This window comes from Lepisosteus platostomus, chromosome 9 (assembly GCF_059453375.1).
Source record: "Lepisosteus platostomus isolate fLepPlt1 chromosome 9, fLepPlt1.hap1, whole genome shotgun sequence".
Taxonomy (NCBI): Eukaryota; Metazoa; Chordata; class Actinopteri; order Semionotiformes; family Lepisosteidae; genus Lepisosteus; species Lepisosteus platostomus.
The window spans coordinates 49,662,423-49,685,180 of record NC_142619.1 but is presented as its reverse complement, the minus strand read 5'-3'; the positions used below and the strand labels follow the sequence as shown (position 1 = coordinate 49,685,180).

At 35.2% G+C, this 22,758-nt stretch overlaps 1 protein-coding gene across 2 annotated transcripts in view; it reads left to right on the top strand.

Moving 5' to 3' along the window:
- chchd3a (coiled-coil-helix-coiled-coil-helix domain containing 3a) overlaps positions 1-14,839 on the top strand; it is a 115,888-nt gene extending 101,049 nt beyond the window's left edge. For both annotated transcript variants that reach the window (XM_088645403.1, XM_088645405.1), the window contains exons 7-8: positions 7,706-7,841; positions 14,276-14,839. In XM_088645403.1, the coding sequence (XP_088501529.1) occupies positions 7,706-7,841; positions 14,276-14,299 (160 nt within the window). In that variant the 3' untranslated portion in view covers positions 14,300-14,839. The remainder of the gene's footprint in view (positions 1-7,705; positions 7,842-14,275) is intronic.
- Positions 14,840-22,758: the final 7,919 nt, after the last annotated feature.

The window sequence follows — 22,758 nt, the reverse complement described above, 5'->3', positions numbered from 1 at the left end:
ATTATTTCAAACAGTACAGTACACTTGTGGTTTTGCACAGAGTAATTAACTTGTACATCTAAAACTACTTTACTAGCTATGTGAATCTAGTACGGTTTTGGAAAAGATCTATCTCTATCTATCTATCCTCCTGCTACGTATAGACTGATGTTCTTTCACTTAAATTATATATTTCTGCTGTTTGGCTGCAGTTAGTGTTAAAGATCACTTGTTTCTGTTTTCTCAAATCCTACTAATTCAAGAGGTTAATGATTTTTGTTGATCTTCTAAGTATATTCTTATTCTCATATCTAGTCAATGAAAAACATTTAGAAAAGTATTTTTTTCACTGAAGAAAAAATACTGTTGCTGTAAGAGATGAAGGTAGAGAAAAATAAGAAGAGCCAAAAAGGATTATTTTGCTTATAAGGGTTTCTATTTTTACTAATACATATAAGTAAATTAATTTCGGTTATTACCAATAATTGTACCAATTGGAAATCTTGTCAAATGGCCATAACACCAGTTGATATACATCCAATTTGCCTGTCTGTCAGTCAGCATAATCAAGCTGTGGAAGAGCACTGCTTTGAAGTTAAAACTTTGTCATTTTTAGGAGTTATTTATACCTAAAGTGTTTTCTACACACATGATTGCCATGGGTGTGATGAGAAATTTTGTTAAACATAAAATTTGATTTTTGTATCATTCCCATTGACATTTAATTGCTTTTATACATTTTGTTTCAATCTAACATAAAGCCTTATTTCTCTGTTTTTAGTCTTAATATCATGTGATAATAGTAAAGACAGGAACCTAGTTTTATATTAACTCTGTTTTTAATCCCCATTAGGCTTTACACATGCAAACTGCTTTGTACATTTATCTAACTAACATAAGATTTTAAGTGAAAAGGTATCATAATTGTCATTTGTAAATTATTAATCTAATGGATTTTGTAAAGTATTACAACAGTGCAGGAATTTACCAAACTATAATAGGGTTTATTAATGGTTTTATCTTTGATTACACTCAATTTAACCTTTTAAGTGACCTTTTTATCTCTTTTTCAAATGACTTTCTTTTGCAAACATTGTTAGAGCCAAGTGATGACAAAGTCATCTCTAAGCAGGAACAGTTACAGCCAAAAAAACATATGGTACTCTTTGAACATCCCAGTGTTAATTTCTGTATCTTCTTGTACCTTTCTGAAAGCTGCTGTCTTTTGTAATTCTCTTGACACACGTGGAGCATTTTAATTGTACTTAAAAAGTAATTGTGAAAGTATTAAAATGAAATGTTAATTGCATTTATTGTTAATGTCCACGTTTTCTTAGTTTAAGTGGTAAAAAATAGATTGTTTTCAAATTTATTTCAGTTTCCTGATATTCAATTCATAAATATGGTCCTGATGTCTTTGTGTTTTAGGCATAATCCAACAATGTATTCATGCTGAGATAGAATTTAATTTCTGTTTTTTTTCTTAACACATGAATATCGCACCCCAGTATTGTTCATTTTTTATTATTCTGTTTGTCTTTTGATATACTAAGTGTATGTTATAGACATTAGCCTTGACAAATGACAACAATATGCTCTCTGACTGCATACATATCAGGAATCTATCTTTTAGTTTAAGCCTCTCTTCTGTTTACAATCCATGTTTATGTTAGAAATCCCTGTTGCTCAAATACTGGATCTTCCAATCCATTCAAGGTGTTTGTACAACAAGCTCTTTAAGTGATTGATTAATTGTTGAATAACTTGATTACTTAAGGAATGTACCACAGTAGATTACAAAATTCACTACCTGAGTGCCATTGATTTAGACCATGCCCATTTCTTCAAGCAACGTTTGATGATTGGGCAGCTCTCTTGTATTCCTTTTTCTTTTACCAGTTGGCTCAAACCTTTATTAGAGGGTTATGATTAGTCAGGTGATCCACTACTGCTGTCTATCCCTGTTATTGACTGCAAAGAATGTGATCATTGAAGTTCTAGACGTAAGGGCATTTGAGAAAAGCGTTGGAGCATAAATTAGTAGTCTCTTCATGGGAATGAACTGTTTAGAAAGTGAGGCCAGTGACTCAGTGGACTGTGCTGTGTAATGTTTGTAAAATGAATTGTATTCTGACCAGATGTACAGGCTCAGAATCACACAAGGGATTCCTCAGGTTACCTCTGTGTTAGTGTCTCTTAATAGGCGTCATTATTATTAAAAAAAATTCCAAGTAATGCTTTGTGTTGTTCATTAAAGCTGTGCGATCTGCCAATGTGTTTAGGGTAATATATCTATCATTTATTATTATTTTTATTTGTTTATAGTCTTTTATTATACTCTCTATTAAAATTATAAACAAAAAGTAAAAACAATACAGTTTTGCTTGAAAAACAGTGTCAGGAGTTATATGAAAGGTTTTCTGTCTTTTCCAGTAGATGTGGGGAGTGTGTAATACTTTTCACATACCAAATGTGCAGCGAATAGCAACGTCCCTGAATGATTTGCCTAATTTGGGGGATTTTACCTAGAGCTGACAGGATTTTCTTCTTCTTCTTTTCAAATATTCCTCACAAGCTACAAGAAATGAATACCAAAGTAATGCTTGACATTTTTACCTACTTCTCTTTCATTTGCCCAGTTTATCTGAATTAGAATGTTCATTACTTTCTTTCATGTGTGTAATCCAGTGCAACACTTCCTGTAACTTTCAACAGCTTAGGTTACGAAGGATTTATATTTATTGAAGCAGACATTGTGTTGTAATCCATTTGTAAGTAAACAGTCATAATGTAGCGTTAATACAAAACATGATGTGACCGATTTTTGTGTGAACCCAAGAAGTGGCTAACTATTTAAGAAAATGAACTACAGAGCTACAGGGATTTATCATAGTTATATTAAACAAATGAGTAGGCTTAATTATAATTTAGCATTTAATATGTGCAAAAGGTTGTGTAAATAAATTAATTTATGTCTGATAAAATCCTTTTTTCTGAATCAGGTAAGGTAGCACTCAATTAATTAAGGGAGAAAATGTTTACTCCATTTCATCCTCAATACCATAGGAAAAAGAAAATGCTAGATCGTTTACTGAATGTTTGTTTATGCTATTTGTGGTCATTTTCTTTTTACTATGACATCCTGTCTGTATAGATGGTTGCCTAACAGCAGAAGCACCAGATTTTGTATCCATTTAAGACCGGTGAGACTAAAAATCATTTTTATGTGGCAGAAGTAAAAAGAGACCAGACATCTGCAGCTTAATATTAAGACAAACCCTCCTTCACCTTGGCAGCACGGCAGCTTCTCAAAGCTCCTACATGTCAAGGAGAGAAATCATGTTAGGAATCTGGTTAGTAGCTTTATATTGGGGAAAGATAATTACAATCTATATTAAACTGTGTTAATGCTACACATCATTACTTTTTTTTTAAATGTAACTAGACTTTCGTGAGGCTTTGTGCTGCTCCTAATTTATAAAATAGTGGCTAAGAATTGAAATTTACAGTGGGACCAATATATATATATAAGAATGCTGAAAATGCATTGTTCTGTTTAATTCCTTCTTTTTTACATATAAAGATGCATATTCATATGTATTTTTCATGTTAGGCACCTGGCTGGCATCGAACCTTAACTTACCGTATTTGATGTGCATTTTACTTCACCGTGATTTATGCTGTATCACTTTTCAGTAGAAGCACTTCAGAACCTCTGGCTTTTGGCATCTAAAGTGCTGCTGTGAGAATGGCAAACAATAACTCTGATTGTACTGGAAGCAATTTTCACCCTGCTATCTATGCATCTCCAGAAGTGATAACAGCTCCTTGTGCATTTTGAAACATTTCTGCTGCATAAAAAAGTGGAAGTGAATCTTCAGCATAAGATCACAAAGATTTATGATTGCGGTTCCCCGTAAGAGAACATTTTTTTCACACTGGCTTGACAACACCATTTGTTTTAATTCTCTTGAAGTTTCACTAAATATATTATGAGCTTCCTTAGAGGCAGTGGCAAAGTAAGCTGAATGACAGTGGCTCAGTTTGGCCTGAAAGTGTTTGACCTCAGTGGTATATTGCCGACATTTATAAAGGAGTCACTGGGTACGGCACATTGAGATCTATCGCATTGAGATGAGCCTTAGCAGAATTCATTTGACAAATATTTCAGAATTTAATCTTTTAAGGTTTCAACCATTAACTGACTAAATGTGCTTTCTATACAGAAGGGTGGGTTTTGAACTGAGATTTTTCCTCGGCTTTTTTAGAGACTCAAACTGGCATCAGTCTTATTTCTCACCCTTATGTTACATCGTGTAAAGCATGGATCATTGGATTAAGGGTAGTGTTTTTTTTATCTCATATTTTGTTCACATGGTGAAAGTGTGACAGTTTACAGGCACTGATTTCCAAATTTCAGAACTTGTTTTGGCAAGGTATATAATCTCTATAGTCAGTCTAATCTAAGAGATGCCCCAACACCTCTCTAAATACTGGTTGATACTTTTGGTCCAGGACTCACAACAGTGGGACTTTTTATGCTGACTTAATTTTTGTAATCGTCAGAAATGCTCCTTTTATCTGTTGTAATAATACTTTGGCATCAAAGAGCACCTAGTGTTATGTAACTCAATCTGTATGTGTTTGATATAATCTTTTCAAACTTTTATTAGTTCTGTCTGTATGGTGTGATAAGTAATTTAAAGTTTATCCACAAGGAAAGATTCAATGTCAATTATATGGATAAATCTGACAGGTAAACTAGCCTTGCATGTTATCTCAAACTCTTGCTTTTCGTTGCTGTCCAACAGCAAAACATTGGCAGAGTTATTGCTGTATGACAAATACGTTTTGACTAGTGGGACATGTTGGTTTTTTATTGAGTAAACTGCATATTACTCTGCTTAGCATTAAAAAAACACACTTATAACAGCAATAAATTCTCAAAGTAATTTTGAAGGTCGTGAAGGTTATATTTTTGTAGCAGATGCCCTGACATTTTATAAATTAATGTTGGTTATTAATAATAATCGTACTCATAAACAGTATGTTTTTTTCACTGGCCTATCTGGTCACACGTTGTACCACTTCATCCAATAAATGTTCAGCGAAGCTCAAGTCTGAAGAGTGGAGTATCCATGAGGTGTCATTCTGGGAGAGACGGGACTCAGTCCTCTGTCAGGACTCCTAGATTGTGCCCTATTGTTAACAGTCTACATTTGGTTGTAATGTTGGGAACACCCCAACCTGTGAGCTTCAGTATATTAACTTAATATAGTCTGCAAATTCCAATTTCATGAAATCATTCTCCTCAATGTAAGCAAGGCACGGGTGTTCCTCAGTAGTTTTTTACTCGATTTTTCACCAAGCTTGACGATCAACAGGTTAAATCACTTCATCGGCTCGTGCCTAATCGGAACTCCCAAATGAGTGATTTTGTGCCTATGCAACAGTCATGCAAATGAAACATGTTCAGTCATGAATGATCAATTAATCATGGCATCAGAAACATTTAATCATTATTCCAAACTGTATTTTTCTAAAAATGTACTTTTGATGCTCAGTATATATTCCCAAATAACAAATCAGAACCAACTAAATAGAACACACATAATCTATTTGAACTAACACAGAACACCCATTAATTACAAGAATTACACTGTGACATCAAGACACAGAACACACAGAAATTAAAATGGTCAAAAATGATAATTAATTAACCAAGGGATTCCAAAAGATAAAGAAAACTGTGAAAAAAGCACCACTTGAAAGAAAATAAGTTGTTCTTTGTTCACAGTAAAGAATATGAATACTGAAAGTTGTTTTTTGATGGTTCAACAAAAACTATGACCTGCTGTACAAAAGCTTATCTGGGCTTTAATCAGTGTTCACAACAGATGCCAATAAATAATTCTATGGGAAGCCCTGACCACCCACTTCTTCAGCCAGTGTAGTTTTATACATGCCTTTGGCTTTGCTTTTCGACACCTGCCTTTATTTATGGCTGAATTCCCTGCTGCTCGACACAATTCCTCATTCCATCCTGACATAACTAACGCGCTAACAAAAGCCATTATAAAAACAGTGATGGTAGACAAGTCTAATTTCCTAGCTATTAGCAGCTGTAATCTTACGGTGATGAGGTAATATTGTATTAATGACTTCCTCACATGATGACCTTGAATACAATTTGTTCTGCCCAGTACCATAAACGCACCACTCATCCAAACGATTAGGTAGTGGGTAGCACAAGGGAGTTCACATCCACTGCGTTAAAAGGATTTTTAGATAGTGACAATAGAAATTAAAATTACTTTTATGCACGATTCATGTTTGCTTTACAGGATATATAATATTTTTGTTAGACATGCACAGGTGCAGCTTTGTATTGGTTGTTATTAATTTGGCTGACATTTTTATACAGAAAAGCTAACATTTATACCCATATATACAGTACAGCTGGGAACTCCCAAGATCTTTAATCGCTACAGCACGCTGCAGTTTCCTCAAACAGAGTTTGATTTTAAGAAGGAGATTTGTGCAAACTCTATATTCCCTTTGGTAGATAGAAGGTGACAGGATGGTTTGTGTTACATTTTCTTATGTCTTTCATATGTAGAGTTATTTCTTACTCGGTAGAACAAATCAAACACATCCACTGATTTAACACCAAGAATAGAAATGCATTCATAATTTTTCAAGTGGGGAACAATAAAAAACAATTGATTCTGGGAAAATTATTTATTGATATTCGAAATAAATGGAATAGATAATATTTATTGTCTTCAAAGGTTCACTTTATTGTGTTGTATGCAAGATATTTTCATTTGCATAAGCAGAGATTGGATATATGTGGATGTCTAGTATGTATCTGAATGATGTGACTCTACAGATTCAGTCATTTAGGTTGATATACTAACAAAGTGCGCTTTAAAACCCTTCAGAACTGAGCATATGAGTTCCAGTAATTTATGTCTATGTAATGCATGGCAGTAATCTCAATGGGAATTTTCACTAAACTGGAAGAATGCATTAGAGAGGTTGTACAACAAGTGAAAGTGATCAATATTGCCCCCGCTCACATTCCAAATAAAGGATAATCCCAGCAAATGGACAAGGCTCTCTCTGAAAAAGGAAAGGCATTTACTCAGAGAGATGAGACCCATCAGTGCTGTGCTTCAGTGTGCTAGATGGCATTGAAACTAGTGAATGGATAAGGGCTTCTGAAAGTGCCATGGATGATGTTCATAAGTAGAGTAGAAATGAAGAAGCGAAGTGCACAATTAGCAGATGAAAGCATTGTAACATGCAAGTTAGAAGAATAAGATTCATTCTTGGTTTCGAAGCACTTACATGAGGACATTTTGACTTTCAGCATGCCGTCCTCTATAGTTCTCATTTATCTTTTAAAAATTGTACCTCTGTTTGAGATTTCATAGCAAAACTGCAAATATGTTGAAATATTAGTTTTGTTTTTGCCCTGTGTCCTTCTAAGAAGGTAAGGACATTTCTGTGTCTTTCAATTAATGATATACTTCAGACTCCTTTCTCAAGTGCAACAAGGTTTTCAGAGCTTGTTATCTTCCTTTGCCTTCGAGCAACAGTACTTTAAAGGAATGTAAATGTGTTGTGTGAGTGTCATATTTTTGTACAGGGCCACCAGGATAAGTTATCCTCTTCCTGAATGTGTGGTAAATGCGTTTTTTTTCTTCTCTTTTTTTGGCAGGAAATACAGCTACAACCCAGTGTGTGCTGACCTGCAGAGACAAATCGTGCAGTGTTACAGAGAGAACCCAGGCCAAACCCTCTGCTGCTCCACACTGGCTCAGCTGTACCTACAGTGTGTCAATACTGCTAAACAGGTACGGCAAGTCCCAGACTGCAAAACTGCCCATTTCCTCTATTATATGTATGTTTGGTAGCAAGGATTCCTAATTCTCTTTCACTCTTAAAGTCATGAAAATAGTTTGCCACTTTTAACTCACTCCTTGAGTTTTTAAACATCTTGAGAACAGCAGTATGCAAAAAAAAATCACAGATGGCAACAAAACCTGAAACAAATGAAATGGAATTTTAATGAAAGTGTCTTGAAATTTCTTGTAACTCTACACTTCTTGTTAAAATTTATGAGAAAGTGTTATATGTTTATTATACTTCTGCAATTCAATAACTAAACAAACTATGTATAAATCTTAGTGACATTGTAGTTCCATGTTACAGTAAGACTTATCGGGTGAAATCACAGGTCATTATTATCCTGATATTTGCTTTGGCACCTTATGGGTTTTTCCAATAAAGCTGATACTACAGTGCTTTGCAAGAGTACTGTTTGGGATTTCACATTTGTTGCTCTAACGCTTGCAGTCTAGCTTTAATATTTGAGTTAGCCAATGATTTATACTATACTTTGCAAATTTCAAATAAATAAAATCCATGGTTTTATACTGTACTTTGAAGTAGCAATTAATATTGGTTAGATTACAAATCTACTTCACACATTGAAAGCGAAATACTCAATAGTCATTTGTGTGGACTCTGTCTCCAATTGTCTGTGATTTCAGAATAAATACACCTATTACTTTAAGGTTATGTACTGAAATTTCAACCATGAAGAGCACAGAGCTTTCAGAACAACAAAGGAATGGAACTGTTATAAAGGTACAAATCAGAAGAAGGATATCAAACATTTCAAAGACCCTTAATATTACTTTAATATTACTTTGAACATGGTGACATTGATCATTACTATGTGTAAGGCATCCAGACACTGCCTAGATCAGGCTGTCCCTCCAAACCGATCAGCCAAACTGGTTAGGGATGCCACCATGAGGCCAAAGGCAATTTTGAAAGAGTTACAGAGTTCAGCAACTGAGATGGGAGAAAATATCCATGGGTCAACAATATCCCAGTCACTCCATAAAAGGGTCTTGTAGGGAACTGAAAAAAAAATCATCCACAGAGAATTAAAAGCTTGTCAAGACAGATGGGAACATGGATTGAGCAAATTACTGGCAAATCCTAAAGGAAAGTCTTGCCAAAGCTATACCAGAATGGCTTAAGAATAAGAAAGTGAATGTCCATGAGTGACCCATTCAAATACTTCAATCCTATTGAGAATCTGTGGAAAAACATGAAAACTGCAGTCATAAACTATCTTGATGAAACCAGTGAAAATTTGCCTTGAAGAAAAGGCAAAAATTGTACCTGGTGTTGGAGGACACTTAAACAAAAGACGTATGCCTATAATAGCTGCTATAGGTGCTTCCACCAAAATATTCACAAATATTAATGGGTCTGATAACTTATGCAATCAACATATTTGTTTTTTTTCAGCCATTTACAGTAACTTATCTTACCCTTAGAAGTCTTTATTTTAAGTATTCAGGTTTTAATAAAATATTAAGTTTTAAAATTGTATGTATTATTTAGTAGTTTCAAAAAGGGACTCAATAGGAAGGGTGGAAATACTTCTGCAAGGCACTGTATATTGTTTGTGTTCTTTTAGAGAATATTTGACATTCACTCTGAATGTAGTATTTTCGCTTTCTAAGATACGTATTGAAAATAATGGTTGTCAGTCATTAGCATGTAAAGGCTTTATAGTCATTAAAGACACTTCCTAATACTAGTAGCTGTAAATGCAACCAAAATGAATGTAAATGATCTGTGTTCTAATGTTCCTGGAATTAAGAAATAAAGAGTACTTGATAGCATATTAACATGTAATTCTGCATAGTGAATGAGATAGTAGGGCAGAACTCTGCTATAGGTCAAGGATTTTATTGTAATGATAATTATGACTTTCGTTATCCTTGCATGTAGATAACATTTGGACCTGAGTGCTCTTTATTTCATTCAATGATTTGTAGACCTACAGCTCTAAAGTGTTATACAGATGATTATGTAGTTAATTAAAAAGTGCCTGCAAAAAGCTTTATAAAGTTCATACTTAAGAAAGTTGTGCAACATTAGCGCATTAATTGTGCCATTCAGAATTGGTGATTCTAAAAACATTTTTTGTCAAAATTGACTGACTTGGCTTTTATAATCAATTTTACCACTGCCAACTACTGTTTTTTTTCATTTTCAGTTGCTGCACTCTATTTACTTACAGTGGCCACCACCCTCTTTCAAAATGTTCATCTTTTGTTGCCCTAAAGCCCAAAAAGAAGACAAATAAAATCAGACTTTTTCTAGTTTTATTTACAAATTGTGCCTTGCAACATCCAAGTGAAAAAAGAAAGCAAAAATTCTGAAAAAAAGTAAAAATAAACAAGTAGAATAACTGGGTTGGATAAGAGAACACCCCCTGAGTTAATTCTTGGTGAAAGCACCTTTTACTTGAATTACAGCCTTGAGTCTGTTTGGATACATCTCTACCAACTTTGCACACCTAGATGAAGGAATATTTGCCCATTCCTTCTTACAGAATTGTTCGGGCTTGGTGACCATTGATGAACTGCCCTCTTCAAGTCATTCCAAAGATTTTCAGTGGGATTTAGGTCAGGGCTCTGACTAGGCCACTCCAGGACATTCACCTTCCTGTCCTTCAGCCACTGTACAGTTGCTTTGGCGGTGTGCTTTGGGTCATTGTCATGTTGAAAGGTGAACCTTCTTCCCACTTTCAACTTCCTGGCTGAGGGCTACAGGTTTTCTTCAAGAATTTGCCTGTCGTTTGTAGCATCCATCTTCCCTTCTATCCTGACAAGTGCCCCAGTCCCAGCTGAAGAGAAACACCCCCACAGCAGGATGCTGCCACCATCGTGCTTTACTGTAGGAATGGTGTTCTTTGGGTGGTAAGATGTATTGGGTTTTTGGCAGACTTACTGTTTTACGTTCTGGCCAAAAAGTTTGATTTTGGCCTCATCTGACCACAGCACCTTTTGCCACTTGGTGCTTTTAGCAAAACATAAACGAGACTTGATGTGGCTTTTTTTAAGGAGTTCCTTTTTTTCTTGCCAGCCTCCCATACAGGCCAGATCTGTGGAGTGCTTGTGATGTTGTCACATGCACACAATGACCAGTCTTTGCCATAAAGGCCTGTAGCTCGTTCAAAGTTGCCATCGGCCTCTTGGTATCCCCTCTGATCAGTCTCCTACTTGCTCAGTCATCCAGTTTGGAAGTACGGCCTGATCTAGGCAAAGTCTGGATGGTGCCATACACCTTCCACTTCTTAATGATGGTCTTGACTGTGCTCCATGGGATACGTAAAACCCTGGATATCTTTTTATACCCATCACCTGACTTGTGCCTTTCCACAACTTCATCTCAAAGTTCTTTTGAAAGCACCTTTCTGCCCATAGTGGATTCACCGAGATTAAACAGCTCTATGAGGACCGCTGCCGTGGTAGAATTCTGGCCATCACAGAGGACAGTCACCACCCAGGGCATGAGCTCTTCACCCCACTGCCCTCAGGCAAGAGATATAAGAGCATACGGACACTTACCACTAGATTCTTCAATAGCTTCTATCCACAAGCAGTGAGACTGGCGAACACATTTAGCCATCCCCCTCGGACCACACCTACACCATCACCATCTACCTCATTGTAATTTATTAATTGTACGTCTCCAGTCATTGTTTACACGTCTGTATTGTTTACATTCAAACTGTCTGCATGTTTACTTGCACATTGTCTATTGTTTGTTTGTACATTGTCTTGATGCACTGTTTGCACTTTGTTTTGTTTTTTACACTTGTTTTATAATCGAGAGACTTTCTGTAAGTAAGAATTCCATTGTACCAGTACCGGTTACATATGGCAATAAAGTTCAAGTTCAAGTTCAAGTTCAAAAGCACTTCCAAGCCGTGGGATCTAGAAAAAGCTGCTTTTATTCTGAACTAATCAAAATCACCACAATTGATCACAGATGGGAGCCGATTAGTTTGTTGTGTGATCTGTAAGGTGATTATAACTGAGCAAGTTTACAAATGCAATTGTAAGGGGGGGTGTTCACTTATCCAAATAAGGTATTTTACTGTTGTTATATTAATTAATTTTCAGAATGTTTTACAATTGTATTTTCGCTTGGCTAATGTAGGTTACTATGTGTAAATAAAAATGGAACAAGCCTAATTTAATTTGTTTTTATTTTCAGAGTGTCATACAACAAAAGGTACAACTTTTGAAAGGGTGTGGTGACTTTCTATACCCATTGTATTTGCTACTGTTTTGCCTTGGTAATGGCTTCCTTTTATATTTTTCCATCTTTTTTGAGATTATTATAAGGTTGCTTTTTTTAGATGACTACTTTATCTACTTTATGACTCCCATCACCCTAATAACTAAGAAGCAACTATTATGGTAGATGTTTGGCGTTTTCAATCTGGTAATCCCATTTGGATTCATTAAGACGCTGGGCCTTTTAGCATCAAGTTAAACCCAAACAATCTGCATTTGTGAACCACACTTCATAGTTAGCATGATTGGTTAGTATTTATGAAGTTGTGCCAGGGTGAGGGTTTGAAGCCATGAGTTTTTCCCATTGGTTTTGCCATTGAAAAGGGCAACTGTGTGGTGCTTCCACTGTTGGTCCATGTGCAGATGCTGTAGTAAGGCAGTGTACTTGTGATTCACAAATTACTTAGTGTGCACTTAGATTGATAAGGGTGCTGGTAAAGCATTGCCAGCCTTCTCTAGGAATCTAAAGATTACGTTTCATTTCTTGCAGGTATTCCATCCTTCTTTTAATTGATAAAAATATTAAAAAATACTCCTACTACTATATTTTATCCATTGTACATCCTTTTATTTCTGATCCATCTGTTTTTTTTACATCCCTGATGCAATGTTTTTCATCTTTTTCAGTCTTTCTTTGCTACTTTCCAGATGACAGGAACAGTCATTTGTTACCATTTTCTTATCTGAGATTGAATCTTACTTTATGTCATAAAGCACAGCAGTCTTAGTGAGCGTACCAACTGACCTTTTTATTAAAAAGAAGCGAAAGTACTAAAACGGATTTAAGACCATGTAAGAAGCTGAATTTTTCTACTACTACCCAAAAAACAAACACTGTTTATATAGGTTATTCCCTGGTGGTAGTGTATGTAATGAAAAACCACAGGTCCAGGATAAAACACACTAGGAAACAAAACACAACTCAGAACTGGGAATTCTGGATCCCTGACTGAAACAGACATATTACTGTACATACAATGAGGTTTGAGTAGGGGACAATGTGAGTGTGAAGGCAGCAAACGAAAGAAGAGGTTTATTCCATGTGAAAAGGTAGAAAATGTTTCAACTGTATAACCTTCTTCAGGAGTGAGGGAAAGCAGGAAGAGGAGGATAAGGAGGAGAAAAGAAAAACAACTTTGTATTCCTGTTCTCTCCCTTATTCTTCTGCACACCTGAAGAAGGTTGCACAGTTCAAATGTTTTTCTTCTTTATACTTTTCAGCATGCAGTTCGCCTCTCCACCAGTTCCAGGATATCAGTATGAGAAGCATAATTTCTTTAAAATCTGATTAATCATATATAATCTGATCTGTTTTGACGTCTGAGTGACCCTGTTATATCATTTAACTTAATTATGGAGGAATCCAGCGAGGCTCTGTGTTAGAATCATTTTATTATTCTGTCGGCAACTAATATGTGACTGTCCGCATAAATTTTTCTTACTATATTTTTTATTCTGTTAGCGTTTTTTGAATCACTGATAAAATAATAAAAATAACCAAATAAAAAAAATCTAATCGGATTCACTGAAAGTTCAATATAACTCCTAGGCACTTCTTCAAAGAACATTAAAACCTGCCACAGAACCTGGGGCAGTTGAAATGAGATCCCAGGTTAGTGCAAAGTTAGAGGAGTGGGGCCCTCTGAAATGTCTGATAAATATGACTTGGGGCTAGAAATATTTAAAAAATATTTATTTTTTTTTTCTCAGATTCTTTCCACATAGTTTCAGAATCCTATGTCTGTATCAGTTTAAAATAAAATGACACATAATACTCTCTGCCTCAGAAATGTGTTGTTTACTTGAGTCTATAAATTAAATGTATCCACGTTGTGTACACCTTTAGAATCATTGACTTGGATAAATTTAATAGTAAGCTAGAAAAATCAAAAGGTCGATGATAGTTAAATTGTTCTTGGAAACAAGAACTGCAAACTAATTTCCATTTTCCTTTCTACAATATTCCCATTAAGATGGATGGCATTATAGGTATTTTATTCCCAAGTATCAAATGCAATAGCCTGTATCAAATTAATATCGATGTGGAAATGCATGTGTGTAGAATCTGTAACTGCTCTTTCCAGGAACATTGAATTGCTTTGTTTTTTTTCCAGAGCCAGTTGAGAAAGGGAGGTTAACCACCACCTTCAGGAGAAGAAGGCCTCCCCTTTGCTTTCAATATTATTTATCATTAACGAAGAAAACATCTGTTCAAGAACAGTCAAGAATGGACAGAGACTGCAGCAGCCAGAGATTTTATTAGCATCTCATTTTCTACTTAACCGTCATTGTCATTTTTGTACCCAAATACCTTTACTATGAACGCTGTTAGAAGAGGAGAGGAGTTTGAACAGCTGAAGCTAAATAATGCATTATTTGCTCATAATGTATAGACCGGCTGGTTGCTTTAAAGATACAAGAGATAAGTTCCTCATCAGCAGGGAAAAGCACCATGTTTTCTGTTTAATTCAAGGATACCCTCGACTTTAGAAGTGAATTATGATTTTTTTACAATGCTGCTGGTTTCTATTCAAAGCTTCATTTTCTTTATGTAAGTGTAAAATGAAGCTTTGAGTTGACTGGCTTTGTTAAATTGGAGTTTCATTAAGTCTTGACTTGTCCAGAAGATTATGACTGTTTCTGAACAAATTGTATCAATAATATATTTTAAAATCAAACTTTTGTCTGTCATTTGTATAATGCCATTGATGTTACGCTTTCCCGAAAAGTATTGTTCAGCATGGAGAGGTGAAAAAACACAGACAGCTTATTTTTGTGAGTTGTGCTGATTTTCTTCCGCATTTCAAGGTGGAAGTTCAATTAAAATAATAGTTTATTATTTGGATTTCAGCTAGCATACAGCATGAGCTTGAAGCTTCATTGTCTTTATTTGAAAATTCTTTTTAACACTGGTTTTAAGATTTAAAATCTACATTTATATCAGGGTGATGATGACGTACATTTTTAATTTGTGGAATGAATCCGCGAAAGTAATGTATTGTGTATAAATTATTTCTGTGCTATTAGATGCCTCTGCAGAATTCATTCTAATGATTATTTTTAAACTCAAATTATTTTGTAGCAATATAACACAAGGCACAGCTATTTTCATACGTGGTTTATTTCATTCGAATTATTTGTCCAAAAGGAAGCTGTAACCATTATGAACAGCCTCCAGTGTTAAAAATATATTGTGCTTTTCCACTCAATAAAGCATGTACTTCTGAAAAGTTTCAAAACTAAAATCTGAAATCAGCTGAATTTCATGGGAATATAGAAAACAAATATCCATAGAAATATTCAGTATCTGAAAAGATAAAAATGGTTACAAACACGAGTAGGCCATTTGGTCTGTCTAGCTTATTCATTATTTAGAAGCTAATTAATCTTTGGATTTCGTCAGACTCCCACAATCATTTGTGTAAAAAAGTGTTTTTTTCCTCAGTTCCTAGTTTAGAATGCATTTCCTGTAATTTCTACCCATGTTGTCTCCTTATGTTATTCACATTTGTTTTACTTAAAATATATTTTGTAAAGGAAAAGGGTGCAAATCTAAGAGCAGCTGTTTCAGTTAAAAAACATTTAATTTTATTACTTTTCATTAACCTGCCTCTTACTGTTGAAAAATGTGTAAGTGTTTGTCCTCTGCCAAGAAAACTAATTACTAATCCCTCTCCCCAATGCAGCAGTGTTGCTGGTAAACATCAATGGATCGCCACCATTACATTAAAAACTGCCAATTAAAATATTATACTCGACTGAGGTCTTTTCCTGTAGGTACTACAGTACATGAAATAGTTTAATTATAAGTTTTATGTAGTTTAAAAAATATTTTCAAGAATTAGGAAAACATATCCAGTATTGTTTTAAAGCTATCCATTCTGTCTACCATGTAGCTCATATTTAAGCTAATTATATTTTGTATATTAAGAAAATAAAAATATTTTTTTTCTTTACAAATTCATTGTCAAACAAGTCCCTCATGCCCTGCATTTGCCAATGTTAATGGTTGTGTGAAAGGATCCCAGATGTCTGGGTTACAAAAACTCAGCTGCAATTAAAAAAAAACAGCAGGTCCTGATGTGTAAAATGCAAAAACAAACCAACTGAAAAAAAATTCAAATGTTAAACAAAATATTTAAATGCCAAGAAATGAGTAGAAATGCTCATTAAAATGCATCTTACCCTACAGTAAGTCAAAATTGCTAGGAGAAAACGCAGACTGAAAATGAATGAGCCAGCAGTGTACAGGTGAACTCAATGCAAAGGCAGAGATGGTTAAATAAAATCACATAAGAAAACTGAAAAAGCTGGTAACAAAATACGAAAGCTGGCAAAGGAAGTGTGGCTTAATGGAAGGCCTTCAGAATTTTCGTCTCTCTGTCCGGCACCCTGGTCGTGTTTATCCTCCCTTCACAATCAACATGGGAATTGCTACCTTGATTGAAAACGGTCACACAAACAATAGCAGATATCAAGTTACAAAAATGGAACTCACAGCATGTGTGCTTCCTCTTAGTTTATGCTCTCAGGCAGTCACAGTGCACAAATGTACAATAGTCAACAAACAATTTCAGCCACACAGGTACATTTTATTCAATTTCAGTCATGGAATAAAAGCACAATTGGAATTGTGGAAAATATTAGAAAACCATTCCTTTTTCATTTGAATTGTAATTTGGTTTTATGAAGAGAAGGTAGCATTAATTAAAATAATAACGGACCTAATCTGCAGTATTGTCTTGAATTCCGTCTCTTGTCGAATTAATCAGGAAAGGAAATGTGTTGCATATTTTGAGCTGTCACCATCTTTTGTCTTTTGTTAGCTTGCGTGCTTCGTTGCGGCTTAAGCTAATCCTAGGATGGATTTCTCACTGCCTTTGAACAAAAGTAAAGGAGCTGGCCCAATTCACTCTCTTAACTACTATTTGATTGAGCTACATCATAGCTCGGGCTGGTCGATATATCCTGATGCAAAGAAATATTAGTAAGGGACGATGGTTGAAGAGGCAAGTATAGATGTGTTTTTTAACCATTCTACATTCTTTGTCCTGTGCTTGCATATCTTTGCTTTTTGCGTAGTGAGGTCCTCCAGTGTTTAGTCTGAATTATGATCTCTACAAAACATCCGAGGTATCCACAGGGATATTTTTCCCCTTGTTCTGATTTGCACCAGCCTTTCATTTTGCCTTGTGCTTAATCTTCTGTTCTTTATCCATTCAGTAACTTTATCTGATCCTGAGCTGTGGCTTATCTCTTTCTTACGATTCCAAGGATAGTGTTGATAAATCAAAGGTGAGTTCCTTTCTCTCCATCGAAAGCTAATGCTCGTACCTTTCAGCCAGGGTTTTCAGATGCCTCTTTCCCAGAGGGCTGCAAAGCCTCACTGAAATTTCTTTTTGTGATGCCTTTGCCAGTTTCCAGGCATTTCTTTTGCTCAGCAAAGTTTTAAAAGGTTTTCTTCTCAACCCCAAGAGGGTTTATAGCATCAAACTGCTAAACTACAAGATTTCCTAGTTGTTACAATCAAATATTTTTAACTTTTAACACGTCGCTGACATATTGCTAGCAAGTGACTGAATTCTGTGGGTTTTGATATGTCATTTTTGTCTTGTATGAATATTCAGGATACACTGAGCAGTATGCAGCTTGCTGTAGCAAACACAATTTAGCCCTATAGGCAGAATGCTTGATGTTTTGTGACTCTACAAGAGCCAACAATATTTAAAGTGTCCATTCAGTAAAGCTCCAAATCTTTGCTCTAGGATAAAACATATACTCACAAAAAATAACTAAATGCCTTTTATGCACTATTTAGGCATGCCATTTGGGCAAAAACAGTTCATTATTTTAATGACTAAACAGATGGCAAACTCTTCTATAGTCATAGCTTTATAGCTCAATCCATCACACTGTAACATCGTCAACCATTTTTTTTCAAGTCATTTATAAACTGGTTATTTTTTAAACTGGAGGTTTCCTTTATTCCTTTTAGAACTTAAAAAATATATTTTTATAAGAATGAACCCCGTGGTATGTAAGTGGGTATGAAGGTATTATTAACAGAGCAGAAATTGTATTCAGCACGAATTTACCATATGGAAGCTGAAATTATTTTTGTTGGATGTTATATAAATGTTTTAATTCCTGCAAAAAAAATGAAAATAATCTTGATGTCACATTAACTCTGGCTGTACATTAACCCCCCATCTGTACACCATTAGACATGAATTCTCACTCAATTCTCTGCCCACCTAATGATAAAATCTGAACTTGATCAAAATAAGGACGATCTGAACATATCGTAGTCACAGCAGTCCTCAAATTCCCACAGTGATGGAGCTGGTTCCCTACTGTAAGGTATCTAGTGGTCAAGGGTAAAGGTAACATTTTCACACAGCAAATGAGTATCTACAGATGTGTAGCTCATGTGGCAGAATGTTGAATGAACCTTTGTGGGTGACTATCACAACTGGTTTGCGGGACACACATATTTGTTGTACATGAATAAGCTACAGTAATAACGAATTCTAGTTGCAGTGGTTAGCATGGCAGCCTTGCAGAATCGGAGGCCCCAAGGTCAAATCCTGGGGTGCTGTCTGTGTGGAGTTTGTATGTTCTCACCTGTTCACATGTCCATTTGTTCCAGTTTCTTCCCACAGACCAAAGACTTATTGGTAGGTTAAGTGAATCCTGGAAAAAACGATCCTGGTGCCGTGCCCGTGTCTGTGATGGACTGGCCTTCAGTCCAGGGTGTGTCCTGTCCTCCACCCGTTGCTTGCTGGGAAGGCTCCTGCCCCCTCACAACCCTGTATTGAATAAAGCAGTTAGATAACGGATGTAAAATTCCCAAATTATGCATGTGGATTTTTAAAAACAAGCTTCATATTTTATTAAAAACCTAAATGCTTGAACTGGAGACTTTTAAGGGTGAGATAAGTTGCAGTAAATGTCAGTAAATTCGAAAGAAAAAAATGAAACATGTTGATTACATAAGTATTGAGACCAGTATTTGGTGGGAGCACCTTTGGGAGCAATTACAGCGGCAAGTCTTTTTGAGTAAATTACTACTGAGTCAGCTAATTGTGTGTCTTGTTAACGTAATTGTGTGCATTAAATTAATTTAGGTTTGGCACAGTTGAGCTTTTCAATGCTTATGTATTCAGAAACTTTCCATTTTTTTCATATTAAATATTATATATTAGGAATGTATGGAGTAGGTTGATATCTAAAAAATAATTGCTACTTCAAAGCATAAAAAACTTAAATAAATGCAAATTTAGAAAAGTATAATTTACTACTTCAAATAATAATTCTAATCTGCAAGTTTTAAAACAATGTGAAGGCTGTAAAATGGTCTAAAAACTTTCACAGGGCACTATACATTACTGTGTTAGGTCTTTCAAAAATGATCCTGACTGTATCTGAGGGCTGCTTACAGTCATATACAGCAAAGATTTCTTATTCAAACACATCCTTCATTAACTTACTTTGGATTTCAGTATCCATAAGAGGTATTTACTCAGTGTTGGGTCCTGAAGATTCTGTCTCTTAAACAGCATAGAAATATTTTACTCACCAATGGAAAAAGACCTGGTATTAATGAAAATATTGACCAATGAAACAGTTGTTTAAAAAATACTTTATACTTAATATTTTATACTATATTAAAACAGAATATGTTTGAATGAGATTTTTTAAATGTAAGTATGTTGATTTTATTACATAACTTTCAAATATGTTGTTCTCCCTACATGGATTTCTAGAAGTAAACTTCCTGTTGATTGTAGTTCAGGTGGGTAGCTGCATCGGCATGCATAGGCTGGAAAGGAACAAGCAATAGGTTTATTCCATGCTGAAAAGAGAAGAAAGAAAACACAGCATTTTGGCTGTGGAGCCTTCTTCAAAGAAGAAGAAACATGTTGTGTTTTCTTTTCTTCTCTTTTCAGCATGGAATAAACATTTACTTGTTCCTTCCTGTTAATTGAACATTCAAATCTATTACGTTGTTATCTCTACATTTGAAACCTATTGTTCCAGAACATCGCTATGAATAATGTTGCATTTAAATTTAAAACTTTGAGTATGATTCATTTTTTTATCTTCTTAATCACATGCATACGGTTTTTGGAAAATTATCCTTAAAATGCTAAATAAGCAGACTGATTCAATTGTCAGTGTTTGGATCTCTTGCTACTATATAATGATTAAATGCAAGAGAAATGGAAGATTCAGTGACTGAACTGCACCTGAGCTCCCCTCCCCCATCTTTTCAGAAGATAATATGTTTTTTTTACTTACATCACGGATAATTAAGTGGGTAATAAAAGAAAACGTGATTTTTATGCGGGAAAAAAAAACCATTCCATAGCTTCTAGTGCAGTGATAACTAACTTACTGTGCCCTTTGGTTGTAGGACAATGCTTTCATCCTTTCAGTTGCTTTCTGTTGTTTAGAAAATGCCTCTTCTAGGTGGATATAATGTAGTTTAGTGTAGTTTTATATCAAATCAAATTTCTTTAAATGTTTTCTTACTATTGAATTAAAGCCACAAGCAGCTCTAAAATATACTGTAACCTTATGTCATTTTTCTTATGGTCTCATAAATAATACTAGTATGGTTGCATTATTGTATGACATACAACTGAGAGTATTAGCCAACCAATTTTATGTCATACTTAAAACATTAATGCTGACCCAGGAATGGTCAATTTGTGTTGTCATTTTCACCAGGAAAATGTTCAGATGGCTCAGAGATGCTTTAATTCCTTCATGTTGAAAATCTAAAAAACATTTTTTTTAAAAGTGCTTTTTCTTCAACCAGATGAGGCAATTGAGAACACAATTTGAATTTACAAGAACAAGTTGGAGACCCAACTCTACCATGGGACATCTAGGGGGTGATTTGAGTGAAGTGGATTGCTCAAGGGTATCACAGCAGCGTCTCACAGGAGATTTGAACTCGACCTTGCAATCTGGAGTCCAGACAGAGCCCCTTTCCACTCCTCTCCATACTGTCCATTTTGCCTTCAAGCACAATGGACCAGGTACACTGATTGGAAACACACATTGTTTTTAACACAGGAAAATGAACAGGCTATTTAAAAAGTAGAACTAGAACGAATGATGTGTCATAGTTTAAGAGAATCATTTTTAGTGTTTTTGGTTCTGAATGTCAAATGCAAGAAACCTCATCAGCTCCATTTTAAGACTTTGCTGGAAGATCAGCACTGTTAAATTGGTTTTCAGTGACCTTCTTTGGCATCATTATCAGAAAGGTTTAGTCCAACAAAACATCAGTTTTTAGTTTTTCTGAGCCTGATAGGTAAACCATTGGAGGCTGTAATATGCTTCTCACATCTACTGTAGGTACTTTATGTACTTCAACCTGGAAGGACTTACAGTGACACAAAATCTTTTTTACAGTTTAGCTTATAAAAAACAATCCCCCAACAGATGCTATACTGTCATTGTAAATACCTTAAATTCAATTTTTTAGTATTAAAATATGCAAGTTACAGGATGTATGGTAACTATAAAATTCTACACATACAGTATGTTGTGCAATAGCAGATTGTAAAAGTGAAGAAGCATGTGTGGTTCATCATACACAAACCCTAGTTAGGTTTTGTGGATATTTCTCAGGTACAGTATGTGGATTAACAACACAGATAAGACATGACCCCTAGAAAGGTACACAAATACGACCTGTGCAAAGGGTAATGACATACTGATGTACCAGGATCCAAACACACAAACTGAGGTTTACCTTTTTGAGAGCTTTTTCTCTCTCTCTTTACTACTTCAAGCCCCTGGTGCAAGACAAAATCGTTTTCGATACTTTCATATTATATTCATCTGTGACTGTAATTAACAGCAATTCGATGTTCAATTCAATGAAAGGCAAATACAAAATAATTTGATATATTTTTAATGATTTCTAATTCTCTTACTTACCAGGGAAAAAAATATTCTTTTTATGAGATCGGATCCATCAAGCCTAATAAAAAAGAGAAGAACTGTTATTTTTGTAAGGTGCTAGTGAAAAAAAAAATGAAGATGTCATTTTCCCCAGATCTGCACAAGTGAAATGGTGGAGGATAAACATTTATATGCTTGTTGCACATATCACAGCATATAAGCTTACATTTTGTCACTGGAGGACTCACCTACAGAAACACAAACAGCATCCCTGCCTTGAAGATGAGACACAATAACAGAAAAGTTATCTTTTGCTCATTTAAGTTCTTTCACTCAGTATGTGCTCTCTGCCCATGTAAAACAAACAAGCAGGCAGGAGTAGAAATGCCTCTGTTCTGAATTGCTTCTCTGATTTGGACTTCACAGTAGAATCAGGCTCTATACCAAGAATTCTATAGATCTTTGCAATGCTGATCATCCAGAAGCATCCGGCTATCTTTTGGAGTGTCTTCTTTGCCTAGTTCTTTCCTTGCCAGTGAGATGATGACCCATCTCATTATCAATATAGCTGCATGTCCCAAGACTTGGATAGAGAAAGGCAGGAGCCCCTATTCTTTTAGTGAAGGACCAGCTGCACTGTGCCTTAGAGCTTGGCAGGCAATGCTGATAGCACATC